This window comes from Paroedura picta, chromosome 3, assembly GCF_049243985.1.
Source record: "Paroedura picta isolate Pp20150507F chromosome 3, Ppicta_v3.0, whole genome shotgun sequence".
Classification (NCBI taxonomy): domain Eukaryota; kingdom Metazoa; phylum Chordata; class Lepidosauria; order Squamata; family Gekkonidae; genus Paroedura; species Paroedura picta.
The window spans coordinates 145,937,340-145,954,266 of record NC_135371.1 but is presented as its reverse complement, the minus strand read 5'-3'; the positions used below and the strand labels follow the sequence as shown (position 1 = coordinate 145,954,266).

At 39.8% G+C, this 16,927-nt stretch overlaps 1 protein-coding gene across 1 annotated transcript in view; it reads right to left on the bottom strand.

The window, feature by feature from the left end:
• The window catches only part of SMURF2 (SMAD specific E3 ubiquitin protein ligase 2), an 82,745-nt gene that overhangs the window by 20,062 nt on the left and 45,756 nt on the right, over positions 1-16,927 (bottom strand). The window contains exons 6-12 of the mRNA XM_077328421.1: positions 15,579-15,663; positions 13,776-13,859; positions 12,637-12,839; positions 7,627-7,711; positions 5,849-6,007; positions 4,320-4,521; positions 3,115-3,218 (exon numbers count right to left, since the gene is read on the bottom strand). Of these exons, the coding sequence (XP_077184536.1) occupies positions 3,115-3,218; positions 4,320-4,521; positions 5,849-6,007; positions 7,627-7,711; positions 12,637-12,839; positions 13,776-13,859; positions 15,579-15,663 (922 nt within the window). The remainder of the gene's footprint in view (positions 1-3,114; positions 3,219-4,319; positions 4,522-5,848; positions 6,008-7,626; positions 7,712-12,636; positions 12,840-13,775; positions 13,860-15,578; positions 15,664-16,927) is intronic.

Sequence of the window (16,927 nt, the reverse complement as noted above, 5' to 3'; positions counted from 1 at the left end):
GGTAGAGAAAGTAAAAACAGAACCAGCAAATGTCTAATGCATAATTCAAGCATATTTTTACAGATTCACCAGTAGCAAATCTGGTGGCACCTTTTAACCTTCATATGTATTGAATGTGAGTTAAAGATTTGCAGTGTCCTCCTAAGCAGTTACAACTTTCCAGATGTATGAAAGTAAATGAGTTTTAACGGGTGTTACTATGTTTAGGATGGCAGATATGTAAAATGAAAGCTTTGTGTATATTCAACAGGAGAAATCATATGAAAATTCAGTAGAAAGTTTATTACTGGAACAATAAGAATAACTGTAACTGTACATTTTGCTAAATGTTATATTGCCAGAGATATACTGATTTGCTTATTTAGTCAAGTTCGTTCAAGGTTACAAAATTTAGTTATTTAAGGAATGAAAGGTAATTATGTTGAGAAAATCCTTATATTTCCTCTTCACCCCCATATATTCAATTGACCAATGAGATCTGGGAATTCTGTGCTTGGAAGTTAATTCTTGGGAATGTACAGGCTTTAGTTGGACTAACCATGCTGCACAGGAAGCAGGAGGCTTAACGCTTTCTCAACCTGAATTGGCCAACTGGACAGACAGTGACTACACTGGGCTATTCTGGGAAAAGGGCAAAGGAGGAATACTTATGTCAAATATATTAGGTTAGCAAGAAATGCTAAACACAACCAAAAAGGGTTTTTTAGTTAGGTTCAAAGTAAGAAAAAGAGTAAGGACATAATAGGACCATTGTGGGGACAAGAAAGTGAAGAGAGTGAAGTGAACTGCTTAATTCCTACTTCTCTTCAGTCTGCTCTTGCAAGGGAAACTGTGCTCAACATGGCAAAATCATACCATGTGATGAGGGATGGGAGTTGTAGCCTAGGATCACTGTAGGAGTAGTCCATAAACACCTAGAGGAGAACCCAGCTAACTACCAATCTGTCAGTTTGAAATCTATAGCTGGCAAAATTTTAGAACAAATCATCAATCAGTTGGTCCTTCAGCAGCTAGATTAGATGGCTGTGATTACTAAGAGTCAACACGGGTTTCTCAAGAAGAAGTCATGTCAGACTAACCTTATCTCTTTTTCTGAGAAAGTTCCTACCTTGCTGGGTCAGGGGAATGCTGTAGACATAGTTTGTCTCGAATTCAGTAAAACTTTTGATAATGTTCCACACAATATTCTTGTTGACAAGTTGGTAAAATGTAGTATGGATACTATTACTGGTAGATGGATTGAGAACTGGTTTACAGACTGCACCCAAAGGGTGCTTGTTAATGGTTCATCATCCTCTTGGAGAGGAGTGACAAGTGGAGCCCCTCAGGGATTTGTCCTGGGCCCTGTGTTGTTCAACAGTTATAAATGATTTGGATGAAGGAATAGAGGAGGTGCTTATTAAATTTGCAGATGATTCTTAACTTGGAGGGGTAGCAAATACAGCAGAAGACAGAATCAGGATACAGGATAAACTTTAACAGGCTGGAAAACTGGGCTAAAATGAATAAAATATATTTCATTTAAATAGTGATAAATGTAAATTTCTGCATTTAAGCAGGAAAAATCAAATGCATCATTATAGGATGGGGGAGACCTGTCTTGGCAGTAGTATGTGCAAAAAGGATCTAAGGGTCTTTGTAGACCATACACTGAACACGGATCTGTAGTGTGACTTAGTGGCTGTATCAAAAGAATTATAGTGTCACACAAGATGATGGTGCCAATTTACTCTTCTCTACTTAGACCTCTTTTAGAGTACTGTGTTCAGTTTTGGGCACCACAATTGAAGAAGAATGTAAACAAACTGGAGGGTGTCCAGAGGAGGGCAATGAAGATGGTGAGAGATTTGGAGACCAAGAAAGGTTGAGGGAGCTTGGTCTGTTTAACCTGGAAATAAATGACATATAGAGGATGGAGCAGAGATGTTTTATGTTGCCCAAGAAGCTTAGACCAGAACCAGGAGGTTGCAATTAATTCAAAAAAAGTTTGGCTAAATATCCTGAAGAAGTTCCTGACAGTTAAAGTAGAAGTGGTGGGTTCTCCTTCAGAAAGTTTTAAGCAGAGGCTAAATAGCCATCTGAAAAAAATGTTGATTCTGTAAACTTAGGGTGGGCTGGAAGGATTGTGTCAGTGTTTGGCTCTTGTGGCCCTTTCTTGCATGCCTAGGGAAATGCCCATCACCACTTTGGGGTCAGGAGGCGATTTTCCTCCAGGCCAAACTGGCCAGGGATAATGGTTTTCTGGGGAGGGGGCATCATCTGGGCATGAAATTGGGGTCATTGTGGCAGGTAGTAGTGAGTTTCCTGCATTGTGCAAGGGGTTGGACTAGATGACCCTAGAGACCCTTTCTAATACTGAAGGACTATTATTTCTAACAGCATACATTTTCACGTATAAGATACACTTTTTCCAGTGTATCTTTGATAATGCCACTGAACATTACATCCCTGATTCAAGACAATAAAGAAAATTTTTGATTGCCAGACATGATAGTAACGATGTTATGATACATTTACTATCTTTCTTTATGCCAAAAAGGCCTGTAAGGGGAGTGAATGTAGACAGCAGATGTGAGGATATGTGAGCCTCCCATCCACATGGATCCCAAACTCAGTTTTTGAGTACAATCTCTCTGGGAGACTGCATCAAATCAGATTTTGGAAAACACAGGAGAAAACCCAGAAGGCAGATGACTGTATAATGATCTTGTACAGAAGTCTCCTTGAAAAAAATACTACTGAAGGGTTGGGGGAGATACAGAGCAAAACCTTTATGTGCATGAAACCTAAGAGCTGATAAGCATCTCCTCTCTAAAAGATGGACTTTGTCAGTACATTGTTACTAAAAATGACATCAAAATAAAAGGAGTTTTATCAAATCTGGCTAAGATTGTCAACTAACCAGGAAATATTGTAGCATTATTTTGCTAAAAGCAAGGGACAACAGTGCCTTAACATTTTATGCTGTACATGTTAGGTAAGACAATTTTTGCACTTGGCTACACTGTTATAGGATCCCCCACCGCAAGTGCCAGGATTTTTGATTTCAAGAGCTAGCTGCTGTAGACTATATCATTATTAATTTGTTCAAGAGACAGAGCTAAGACTATTTACCTGGCAACTCCTCCGTAATCAAGACCTTCTTCCCCACGAAATTTTATCATTAATCTCTTCCATAGGTCTTTAGGCCTCATCTTCATGACTTGTCTGTAAGATTCCTGGAATCACACATACTCATGAGTACTGTCATAGTCCTTATACTAGTGCTTCATCCACTTAGACCTCAGTAACCTGAAGTTCCCCCGACTAAGCTTTCATAAATGACGTTTTCTTTTCAGTGAATATTAAGAGGTTATATGGAATAGGCTGCCTAAGGAGGTGGTGAGCTCCCCCTCACTGGCAGTCTTCAAGCAAAGGTTGGATACACAGTATTCTTGGATGCTTTAAGATGCTTTGGGCTGATCCTGCGTTGAGCAGGGGGTTGGACTAGATGGCCTGTATGGCCCCTTCCAACTCTATGATTCTATGATTCTATATGATTCTATTTGAGAGATTTTTAAAAAGTGAAATATAATCCAAAGAACAGCCCTGTATAAACAAGAGATATTATGGCAGTTACAACTTATGCTAAGTTTCTACTGGGCTAGCACAGTACTCACTATTCCTACAGGACAAAACCCATTATTGTCCAAACTAATGGACAACAAAATCTAGAGAACTACGAGAGGACTTCTGCTCTCAAAAGAGTGTTTTTTTACTTGTGACTGTGGCCTTGTGACCCCTTGCAGGGTATCCCTCTTGGCCCATGAAATGCCTGCAAGAGTATAGCAAGCTGGGGTAATCCACAAAAATTAGGAGACTAAGTCATGTACTCCTCCACTAAAATCCTCAAGGAATCTTAATTTGTTAAGAGCGTGTATTTATGTTATTTACTCAGAACAGTTATTAGCTGCCTTTCCCTTTGCAGAACTCAAGACGGCTTATAACAGGGGTAGTCAACCTGTGTTCCTCCAGAGGCCCATGGACTACAATTCCCATGATCCCCTGCCAGCATTTGCTGGCAGGGGCTCATGGGAATTGTAGTCCATGGGCCTCTGGAGGAACACAGGTTGACTACCCCTGGCTTATAATATAAAAATATTAAAATGTCACACATATATATAAATAATAATTCTAACTGGCGCATACAACTACATCTCAAAATATGTTGTCTTCTATGTAGCCCTCTTGCCTCAATATTCCAAAATAAGCATCCAATCCACTTTCTTCTCCCCTATATATAACATCTATAATCTATAAAAACTACAGTCTTGAGTTACCTCAAATATTTCCTCCCTGGAAACTTCAATACGACAATGTCCAGCTTGGGGCTGCTGCTGGGATAGCTCTTGCCTTAGAATCTTCAGCTTCTGTACAAGGTCACGCTTATACCTTGGCACAGTCAAACATTCGGCCTCATCTGGAAGCTGGCAAAATGATACCACTTCCTGCTGCTGTTGATCTTTGAGTTGGTTTTGACGGCTGAAAAGAGACACAGCTGCTTTGAGTACCTTCAATCTTACAACTGTTTTCTCTTTTACATAAGATTAATATGCACATACAAACAATTGCGGGAAATAAAAATACCAGTTACTATAGTTACCAAGGCCTTCGCCTTTCACATATGCAGAAGCCACATGCTTCTGTCTGTCTTGACAATTTTCAACTAGCTCGTTTTTTTCTTAATTACAGATCTAAACCGAAATTAATTGTTCATGTTTTATCATCTTTCAGGTTAATATTCAGAGTTATGCCAGAATGCACCACCACTAATCCAAAAGTGGATACTGCATTCTGTTTAAAATAGCTTGTCTGAAAAAATAGCTTACAAAAAATGCTTGCGCAGGCAGTTTGGCACGGATGGGGTACCTAGTACCTGGAGAAGTCTGGACCACAGGAATGTATGGAACTTGCATGTAACCAATTGGTATTTGATAAATGAGCATTTTTTACTAGCTATTCTCAAACATTTCTTAAAGCAATTTTTTTTTCAGAGTTCGCTATTCCAAGTTTATTCTATATATTCACATTCCTGGTAGTTACACAAAAATGTTTTTGGTTCTAGCTTTTGCCATTTCCCATGAATATCTCCCCACAGCTCTGAGAGAACAGACAAACTTTTTTGCACAAAAAAATGGTCAGTGCAAATGCTGAAGGAAGAGCTAGTATTTTTAAGTTACATTCTTATTATACTGCATATAATCAGTATAAGCCTCTGCTGAGGCGCCTGGTGTGCTTGCCGGGCCACAGCTTGTTGGGCTCTTCCCCCCTCCCCCCCAGCTGTAATGCTTCCACGCAGCCCAGCCACTGCTTCCCGCACCACGGGAAAGCGGCCGGGCCGGGGATGGGAAGGTCCCTTTCAAAGCCCGTTCTTATGAACGGGCTTGCAGCTAGTCATATATAAAGCATGTCATTTTCATCCCAGATGACAAACAAATAAAGTTTTTTGAGATATATTGGGGTCTTGGAAAGCAGACATTGTTGATTGACTAGAGAAAAACTTGCAGAAAAACCTTAACTCTTCACTGAGCTGCAGTGAAAATATAAATAACGGAAAGAGAGAGAGATACACAGACACACTTTGTATCCACATTAAGAAATTTTCACATCATAAATATTTCTAAACTTTAGTCAGAAATCTCCAAGAAATGTTGTAAAAAATTTTTTTCAGCATCCAAAACCATAAAGGCAGTATTTTCAGGAGTTGCATAACACAAGGAAGAAGAGTCAATCTAGTGTGCATCTTCAGATAACCACTTTTTTGCCCTAAAGATTAATCAGCACAGAGCAGCTAACGTCATGAACTTACTTTAGAACAAGGTGCAAGTTAGCTGATAGCCGTGGATCTGTGAACTGCGTTGTTCTATTGTTATGGTCTACAAAATAAACTCTGCCTGTTGCTGTATTTCGGATCTCCCATCCAGGTGGCAAGGGACCAAGCTCTTCACAATTGATGTTGCTAAGATCCCTGCAAAAACAAACATAAAATGAAAACTACCTCAGCATTTGGCCTCTGTGCCAAACAAGTATAAATACAACATAACAATTCCACAAACCCTAAGAGTATGTATTGTTTCAGAAACATGATCTGTTCAGCTGGAATCTCTACTTCCCAAAAGAAGCCCACTGAAGGAAAAGTAATATAGTGTCCAGTGATACCATTAAAGCCAATGAAGTTTTATTCAAGGTATAAGCTTTTGTGTGCAAGCACACTTCTTCAGATACAGTGCACATGAAAGCTTAGACTTTTAATAAAATTTTGTTGGTCTTAAAGGTGCCACTGGACCCAAAGTTTGTTTTGTTGCTTCAGACCAACACAGCTGCCTACCTGAAAGCAAGGTAAAACACACACACACACACACACAATTATCCCACTGGAAATGCCTTGGAAAACCTGTTTTTTTTTCTTTTTACAAAATAACTTTATTAGTAATTACTATACTATAGATTTGAAACAGAAATAAAATTATTTGCCAGTCTTGCTCATCCAAGTTATATGTTACTAACAGTTTTGACAAACATTCTTAAAAGATAATGCAGGTATTTTAAGAACATCTTGATTGTTTTTAAGTTCAACAAAACCACATTTCTAAATACTTCTATTGTCTGTTAAGACTTATGAATGTAATACCACAAACAATTTTAGTGAACTGTGAAGATTAGCCACTTAGATGTAATAAAAATTCCCTTTCACAAAGAAAAGCTTATGTTACCACAGAAACACATTGCCAGAAAGTAATAGATCTTGGTAAGCAAATAAAGCCACTGAAAATGGCAAACCCCTGCTAAAATTTGATGAGATCAGCACTGTGTGACTAAAATATGTTCGTACTGTACTGAAAACACATTCCCATTAATACCTGCTGCATCAAGTAGCAGGCTAACTCTGCATAGGAACAGAATAAATTATAAGAGGCTGATGTACTGAAATAACCTACATATTAAGAAATATATGTTATTTTACAATCAACCTTTTAGCCAACAAGCAATGCTGTGTATATTTTGCACTCAACAAGTACCAAAATTCTGTGCACAAGGAAACTAGAATTCTGGGCCAAGCAGAATTCCAAAGTCTGCAGATAAAATATACATATTTGCATAATTCATGCTGTTTAAAACTTTGTTAGTCAGAGAGAGGCCAAAGAAACTATACAAGGGACTGCAATGAAAATACAGGCCAAGTCAATGTCTGATATATAATTTATTTGGATTCTAACCCTTAAACTATTATTTTGAGATGTATGCTGAGATTTAGGCAATTAAGAAAAGTGTTTCTTTTTGTTTTAGAATGCGGGTTGCAATAAAAACCGAATGAAGGACTGAAGGCTCACTCCTGACCACCAAAAATAAAAATCTTACTCCTCACTTCCAAGCTTCTGAGAAATCAGAACCTGCAAATTACCTGTCCAAAACTGAAGGGACTGCAAACTTGCTTTTTGAAAAAAGCCAGAAAAGATGCTAAATTCATTACTAAATTCTGTGTTTGTTCTGAATCTCAAACTACACACAGTCCTGCCAACAGGCTACTACTGAAATGTAGAATATAACATGAAAACTGCAAAGAAGCTTTGCTTAAATTATTCTTACCTAGGTACTCGTGGATCATGCCACGTGCTCACACCAGTCTGAGTATGTAAGAAATACACCTGCCCTTGTTGCGTTGTTCTTTGCTCTGTTCATCGAGAAATACCATGAAAACAAATAAGATAACTTAAAAGATTCAGAAGGAAAAACAACAAAAATCCCCCATAACACATTTTTCGTGTATATAAAAAACTAACACACCAGAGAAGTGAAAGACTTGTCTGTTGAGCTTTCGTGCTCTACAGGTTTGTCCAAGCCTTGAAAGTTTTCCAGAACAGTTATGGAAACCTCTGCGCTTGGACTAAAGTTTAAATGAAGATGGATTATCCAGCTTTTTATACATGTTTTTCAACAACTTTAACATAATAAAAAACAATTAAATTATTATCTGACCAAAGCCCTGAACATTAGGCAGGAATAAAATTGGAAACCAGCCCCTTAAACAGTGGGTGGGCTATCATTATGAATCATCATATGTTGCAAGACCCTTCTGACAGAGGAGGCATCTGCAGAACTGTGGATATTAACCTAGTAGTGGCTGATAAACATGGAAATGCAAGACCAGGTTGCTGCCTAGCACAGATCTTCCATTGAGGCATGCCTACAGAAGGCAGCATTGATTGCAGTGTTGTTGTTGTTATGTGCGAAGTCGTGTCCGACCCATCGCGACCCCATGGACAATGATCCTCCAGGCCTTCCTGTCCTCTACCATTCCCCGGAGTCCATTTAAGTTTGCACCTACTGCTTCAGTGACTCCATCCATCCACCTCATTCTCTGTCGTCCCCTTCTTCTTTTGCCCTCGATCTCTCCCAGCATTAGGCTCTTCTCCAGGGAGTCCTTCCTTCTCATGAGGTGGCCAAAATATTTGAGTTTCATCTTCAGGATCTGGCCTTCTAAAGAGCAGTCAGGGCTGATCTCCTCTAGGACTGACTGGTTTGTTCGCCTTGCAGTCCAAGGGACTCGCAAGAGTCTTCTCCAGCACCAGAGTTCAAAAGCCTCAATTCTTTGACGCTCGGCCTTCCTTATGGTCCAACTTTCGCAGCCATACATTGCAACTGGGAAGACCATAGCCTTGACTAAACGCACTTTTGTTGGCAGGGTGATGTCTCTGCTTTTTAGGATGCTGTCTAGATTTGCCATAGCTTTCCTCCCCAGGAGCAAGCGTCTTTTAATTTCTTTGCTGCAGTCCCCATCTGCAGTGATCTTGGAGCCCAGGAAAATAAAATCTGTCACTATCTCCATTTCTTCCCCTTCTATTTGCCAGGAATTGAGAGGGCCGGATGCCATGATCTTTGTTTTCTTGATGTTGAGTTTCAAGCCAACTTTGGCACTCTCCTCCTTCACCCGCATCAACAGGCTCTTTAGTTCCTCTTCACTTTCTGCCATTAGAGTGGTATCATCTGCATATCTGAGGTTGTTGATATTTCTCCCTGCAATCTTGATCCCAATTTGTGACTCCTCTAATCCCGCATTTCTCATGATGTGCTCTGCATACAAGTTAAATAGGCAAGGCGACAGTATACAGCCTTGCCGAACTCCTTTCTCAATTTTGAACCAGTCAGTGATTCCATGTTCAGTTCTCACTATTGCTTCTTGACCTGCATATAAATTTCTCAAGAGACAAATAAGATGCTCTGGTATTCCCATCTCTTTAAGAACTTGCCACAATTTGTTGTGCTCCACACAATCAAAGGCTTTAGCATAGTCAATGAAGCAGAAGTAGACGTTCTTCTGGTACTCCCTAGCTTTCTCCATGATCCAGCGTATGTTGGCAATTTGATCTCTAGTTCCTCTGCCTCTTCGAAATCCTGCCTGTACTTCTGGAAGTTCTCGGTCCACATATTGCTGGAGCCTAGCTTGTAGGATTTTGAGCATAACTTTGCTAGCATGAGAAATTAGTGCGATGGTGCGGTAGTTTGAACATTCTTTGGCATTGCCCTTCTTTGGGATTGGAATGTAAACTGACCTTTTCCAATCCTGTGGCCATTGTTGAGTTTTCCAAATTTGCTGGCATATTGAGTGTAGCACTTTTACTGCACCGTCCTTTAAGATTTTGAATAGTTCAACTGGAATGCTGTCACTACCACTAGCTTTATTGTTGCTCAGACTTCCTAAGGCCCATTTGACTTCACATTCCAGGATGTCTGGCTCCAGGTCAGTAACTACCCCATTGTGGTCATCAGGGATGTTAAGCTCGCTCTTGTATAGTTCTTCTGTATAATTTTGCCACCTTTGTTTGATCTCTTCTGCTTCTGTGAGGTCCCTACCATTTTGGTCCCTTATCATACCCATCTTTGCATGAAACGTTCTCTTCATATCTCCAATTTTCTTGAAAAGATCTCTGGTCCTCCCCATTCTATTGTTTTCTTCTATTTGTTTGCACTGTTCATTTAAGAAGGCATTCTTATCTCTTCTAGCTTTTCTCTGGAATTCTGCATTCAATTGGGTGTATCTTTCTCTTTCTCCCTTGCCTTTCACTTCCCTTCTCTCCTTAGCTATTTGTAAAGCTTCCTCAGACAGCCATTTTGATTTCTTGCATTTCTTTTTCTTTGGGATGGTTTTAGTTGCTACCTCTTGTACAATGTTGCGAACCTCCGTCCATAGCTCTTCAGGCACTCTGTCTATCAGATCTAATTCCTTAAATCTATTTGTCACCTCCACTGTGTATTCGTCAGGGATATGATTTAGTTCATACCTGAGTGGCCAAGTGCTTTTCCCTACTTTCTTCAATTTAAGCCTAAATTTTGCAACAAGAAGCTCATGATCTGAACCACAATCAGCTCCTGGTCTTGTTTTTATTGACTGGATAGAACTTTTCCATCTTTGGCTGCAGAGCACATAGTCAATCTGATTTCTGTGTTGACCGTCTGGTGATGTCCATGTGTAGAGTCGTCTCTTGGGTTGCTGGAAAAGAGTGTTTGCTATGACCATTGTATTCTCTTGACAAAATTCTACCAGCCTGTGCCCTGCTTCATTTTGTACTCCAAGGCCAAACTTGCCTGTTATCCCGGTTATCTTTTGGCTTCCTACTTTAGCATTCCAATCCCCCATGATGATAAGCACATCATTTTTGGGCGTTGCTTCTAGAAGGTGTTGTAGGGCTTCATAGAACTGATCAACTTCATCCTCTTCAGCAGCAGTGGTTGGGGCGTAGACCTGGATCACTGTGATGTTGAATGGTTTGCCTTGGATTCGAACTGAGATCATTCTGTCATTTTGGGGATTGTATCCCAAGACTGCTTTTCCTACTCTCTTATTGATTATGAATGCTACTCCATTTCTTCTGCGAGATTCTTGTCCACAGTAGTATACCTGATGGTCATCTGAATTAAATTCACCCATTCCTGTCCATTTTAGTTCACTGATTCCTAAAATGTCGATGTTCAGTCTTCTCATTTCTTCTTTAACCACGTCCAGCTTGCCTTGATTCATGGATCTGACGTTCCAGGTTCCTATGGAATAAAAATCTTTACAGCATCGGACTGTCTTTTCGCCACCAGTTACTTCCACAACTGAGCGTCCTTTCGGCTTTGGCCCAGCCGCTTCATTCATTCTGGCGCTACTCGTACTAGCCGTCTGCTCATCCCCAGTAGCATATTGGACACCTTCCGACCTGAGGGGCTCATCTTCCAGCGTCATATCGTTATGCCTATTGGAACTGTCCATAGAGTTTTCATGGCAAAGATACTGGAGTGGTTTGCCATTGCCTTCTCCAGTGGATCACCTTTTGTCAGAGCTCTCAGCTATGACCTGTCCGTCTTGGGTGGCCCTGCACGGCATAGCTCATAGCTTCACTGAACTACGCAAGCCCCCTTGCCACAACAAGGCAGCGATCCTTGAAGGGGGATTGATTGCAGTACTGAGGACCAAATGAGGTGTGACACCCAGGTCTGACCCTGGACCTTGTATGCCTCAATAATACAGGCTCTTAGGCACCTACTGATCACTGCCTTTGACATGCTCAAACCCATACTTTGGGGGGAAAGAAGGCTAGGAACAGACTATCTGACCTCCTAATGTCCTCTGTTCTAATGAGGTCTTAAGAGCCCTTCTGAAATCCAGATTGTGCCATAGCCTTTCTTTAGTATGTTTTGGGTTTGGACAGAATATAGGCAAATTCAGTTCCTGAGAATTATGAAGTTCGGACTTTTGGCCAAAATTATGGGTCAGTCCTAAAAACAACTTTGTCTTAATTTCACAAAGAAATACAGTTCTGACTTAAAGTTCTGACTTAAAATAAGGCTCCAGTTGAAAAAACTCTCCGAGCAGATGTAATTGCCAAGAGAAATAAAATCTTCATTGTGAGAAACTGTATGGGGATGTCTTTAATTGGCTCAAAAGGATGCTTTGTCAAGGTTGTTAAGACTATGTTTAGCTTCCAAATTTGGATCCTGTGGGATTGAGAAGGTGCATCCTTTAAAAATCTCAGAATGTCTGGAGGACTGGGACCCATTTGAGGCTGGGTATGACCGTGCCTATGGCTGCCATTTGTCTAAGAAGTGTTGCTGCTATGAGCAGCACCCCCTTATACACAGTCAAATCTCCCTTATGAAGCTTTGTGAATGATCATGAACCAGTAACAGGCTCTCAATTCTCAGAACTTTTGTGAGATTAAATCTATATATGCCATCATAAACTCTTGGAAGAAGGGTGAGGGGTAAAATGTAAGACACAAATTTGCATAGTACTTCAAACCATACGTGAGTAAATCAGCAACTGTTTCCAGGTGTAAAGCCAATGCTGCCATAACAAATTATACTTAAAGCAATTTTAGACATGTTTCAAGTCATTCTCTATTAAACATGAAAGGTGAAGCACTTATATTTCACTGAAAGTATACACACACCTTTTCATCTCAGCAATACTCTTACCTCAAATTTGGAACCTTTACCTGCAAATTTTACCCCAATTTAAATTTTCTTTAAAGTTTCAGATCTCTCTCCACAAGTCTTCAGAAATGATCATTAAACTCTGCAAATAACAGGTTGTTACGGAGTTTTGAGATTGCATACCATATCCTTCAGGTAAATCTGGAGGCGTATGTAGATGAGTCCTGCTCATATAATTCCTGTGTCTCTGAGACCTCACTCTTCTTTCTGCTAGCCTGGGATCAGATGACTGTCCACATGTGGCACCATTTATAGCTGTAATGGGAGTGTTTTCATCCACAAAGCAACTCAGAGGTCGACCTGGACTGGAATATTCTGATGCTGGCCTGCAAAAAAATATTTTTTTCCTATGTAAGAGAAACATTGTTCCTAAGGCATAGCATTAACTGAATTCTGTCATATACATGCCAAAGTGTATGGCCAAATTAATTCTATTTAAGAACATGCTGACTGAAGATTGATTGTAATTGTGCTGTTTCACACAGAAACATATATTCTTTCTATACTACAGAGGGAGGAAAGAACTAAAATGTCTGACTATCCCCTGTGGTTCTATATATCACTTTAGCCTGTTAAATATGCTGTTAATCTAACACTTTAAGCACATAATTAAACAGAAACAATGGTCTTAGTCAAGTATTAGCCATTCAGGATTGCCAATCTCCAGGTGAGACCTGGAGATTCCTGATTTCCAGATCACAGAGATCAGTTTCCATGGAGAAAATGGCAGCTTCAGAGGGTAGACTCTGATCTCCAAGGATTTCATAGCCTGGAGCTGGCAAACCTATCATCCATTATAACCATTAATGCAGTATGCTATCATGATGCAGTGGCAACCACTCACAAAAGTGTCAAACCATCTATCCCATAATCCCTCTTTCATATACTGCCTCAATGTCCAAGAGCACGGTCATGCAGACTGGGATTGCACACAAGTGTAATTTAACTCAATAAATACAACTAACAAAATACAGTTTTCATATCTACAGTCGAATGCATCCATTAAACTTGTGTGTCTTAACACAGACATAAGGTAAAAGCAACAATGTAGGAAAGGTTTAAATCATGTATGTTATGTTAGGACGATCATGATCAATGGCAGCAGGGGAAAAGGGCCCAGAAGGAACAAGGAAGAAGAAACAGTATATAGCCCAAAATTTAGGAATTAAGAGCTCCTATTACTGAATACCATAAGAAGTGTGGGTGCTCAGAATCATTCACTGATAGAGTATTATACACGCTCTCCTTTTAGGGATTCTTACCGTGTTGGTCGCTCCCACTGTGTTGTTCGTGTAATGTGATTTAAATACTGAATCCTTCCAGACGCTGTCCGCCTTTCTTCCCAACTAGAATTCATTAAGATTAAATACCTTTTAAGTTTTCAGCAGGCAGAATTATAGGAACAATACTTCTTATGAATTATTATCTCCCTCACTGAACATACATACAAGAGCTGTATACTGTCGCCTTGCCTATTTAACTTGTATGCGGTGCACATCTTGAGAAAGGCGGGATTAGAGGAATCACAAATTGGGATCAAGATTGCAGGGAGAAATATCAACAACCTCAGATATGCAAATGATACCACTCTAATGGCAGAAAGTGAAGAGGAATTAAAGAGCCTGTTGATGCGGGTGAAGGAGGGGAGCGCAAAAGGTGGCTTGAAACTCAACATCAAGAAAACAAAGATCATGGCATCCGGCCCTCTCAATTCCTGGCAAATAGATGGGGAAGAAATGGAGATAGTGACAGATTTTATTTTCCTGGGCTCCAAGATCACTGCAGATGGGGACTGCAGCAAAGAAATTAAAAGACGCTTGCTCCTGGGGAGGAAAGCTATGGCAAATCTAGACAGCATCCTAAAAAGCAGAGACATCACCCTGCCAACAAAAGTGCGTTTAGTCAAGGCTATGGTCTTCCCAGTTGCAATGTATGGCTGTGAAAGTTGGACCATAAGGAAGGCCAAGCGTCAAAGAATTGAGGTTTTTGAACTCTGGTGCTGGAGAAGACTCTTGCAAGTCCCTTGGACTGCAAGGCGAACAAACCGGTCAGTCCTAGAGGAGATCAGCCCTGACTGCTCCTTAGAAGGCCATATCCTGAAGATAAAACTCAAATACTTTGGCCACCTCATGATAAGGAAGGACTCCCTGGAGAAGAGCCTAATGCTGGGAGTGATCGAGGGCAAAAGAAGAAGGGGACGACAGAAAATGAGGTGGCTGGATGGAGTCACTGAAGCAGTAGGTGCAAACTTAAATGGACTCCGGGGAATGGTGGAGGACAGGAAGGCCTGGAGGATCATTGTCCATGGGGTCGCAATGGGTCGGACACAACTTCGCACCTAACAACAACAACAACAACAAGAGCAGGGTTTTTCAACACAGTGTTCCCCCACCATGCACAATGCAAGATGTCTTTAATGACTTCTGAAGTACAAGTGGGTTGTTAACAGGTAAAGGACTAGAGTGTTTCCCACAAAAATATTACAAAAGCAATTAAAGGGATTCCATTGCAACAGGTTCTGAGAATTTCTTTTAAAATCCCAGTATCTGTGGCATGTACCTGTGCCATGCCCTAGTGGCATGTACAATGCAGCTCTCATTTCTGAAACTGAGCAGAGCCTGCTGCTATTATTACATCTTTTCCCAACAACCTTACATGTTTAAACAGTACTTCCATATATCTTATCACTTACATAAGGAACAATGACTGGTTCAGAGACTTCCTTGAAACACCGAAAGGAAATCTCAGTTAATCCTACATCCAATTAAAGAATGTTAAACTTAAAATTGTAAAATTATACTCATAGAAGTTACTGCACATAGATTCAGAATGCCAACAGTTTCAAATACACCTTTAACATTAATACTGTTTTTCTCCTCAGAAAACTGGTACTTAGCAGAAATATTCTTGGAAAGCCACATCGCTGATTGTCCTTTCAAATGTACATCTATTATTAAAATATTTTTAAGAACTATTCTCTTTATTTTGCACCACAAATGAAACATAAAAATTTACATTACTGTTTTGACATGCAGTGTATTCCTGTCTTTATAATATTTACTTACCCATCAGGTAAGTCATTGTCAAACAGCCTACTGCAATCCACAACTTGACCTCCTGTGCCTATTCGGTCTCTGGACTGAAGACTTACTATTAAAACAAAAGTCACAATTAAACATTCTGCAATACAGCAACAATTGTATTTGGAAAGGAGCAATATGTCTTGTAGAGAAGTTTTTGAAAACTATCATTTCATTCGTTTTCCACTTCTATACATAAATAGGTCAAATTAGAAGGTCGGTGTTCTCAAACAGCAATAATTCACATATTATTGCTATAAACCACTTTTTGTTAATACAAAGATATAATTTTATATTTCTATCTAATTTAGCTTTGGCTTTAGACATCTTCCCTCAGTGTTGATTAGCTTTCCAGCACTGCTGTAGTGCACTCTCAAAAGGAAAAGAAAGCAGCAGAGATCTGGCTGTCTCTATAAAGTGGCAGCTTTCTGGGTGATATCATTATGATGGTGCTGCCATGGAGTGAATAAAGCAGCCTCTTTAAATAACTGACCTCTGCCCTAACTTTTTCTAGCAAGTATGGAAGAATTCTGTGAAAGCTATAAGATGCAACTTAATCCAGCCAATTTAAACAAATATCCATGTCTTTCTTCAAAGGATAAAGTTAAGAAACTTCCCGACAAACTATTCTACGCTCCACTAAATTTTATGTGATTGCCATTAAATTACGTGGCATAAATGTAGGACAGAAAGTTTCCTCTTCCATTTAACTGAATAATACAATGACTAGATTTTGCCAATCTGTTTCAAAGATGAGTTTTAATCAAGACATGTTTTATATTTGTGATCTTAAACACCCCTTATGCACACAAATATTTCTCTTTTGTATTCATTCGATATTTTAATTGTGTATTTCAACTTTGGTCTGAATGACCATAAATAAAATTTGACTTTGACTGTGGTAGAAGTGAGAAGAATGGTGGAAATATGGGGACAAGGGGAAAAAATGAGCCTGAATGAGCTTTAGCTACAATATAGGACAAAGCTGAAAAGAGGCAAGATGCGAACTTCTGGCCTAATGCCCCACCTCAATAGCGTCCCCTTTATTGTCTTTCCCACATGTAAAGGACTACCACTAATTCCTTTCAGAGAAAATAAAACCATTGTACTTGTGGATAACATTGGGGTGGAGGTCCAAAGCTACTCATTAACTGCCAGGGCCAGTCCTGCCCGACAGGGATGTCAGAAAGAAGAAATATGCCTCTATGAAAAACAGTTTGCTGATTATTAAGAGCAAAGGGTGTTAGAGTATTTTGCTTCCACACTCCTTCAAATAGGAACTTTGCAATGAACTTTTGAATTGTTTGGCACTTCAGTATGAATTTGCACTTTTG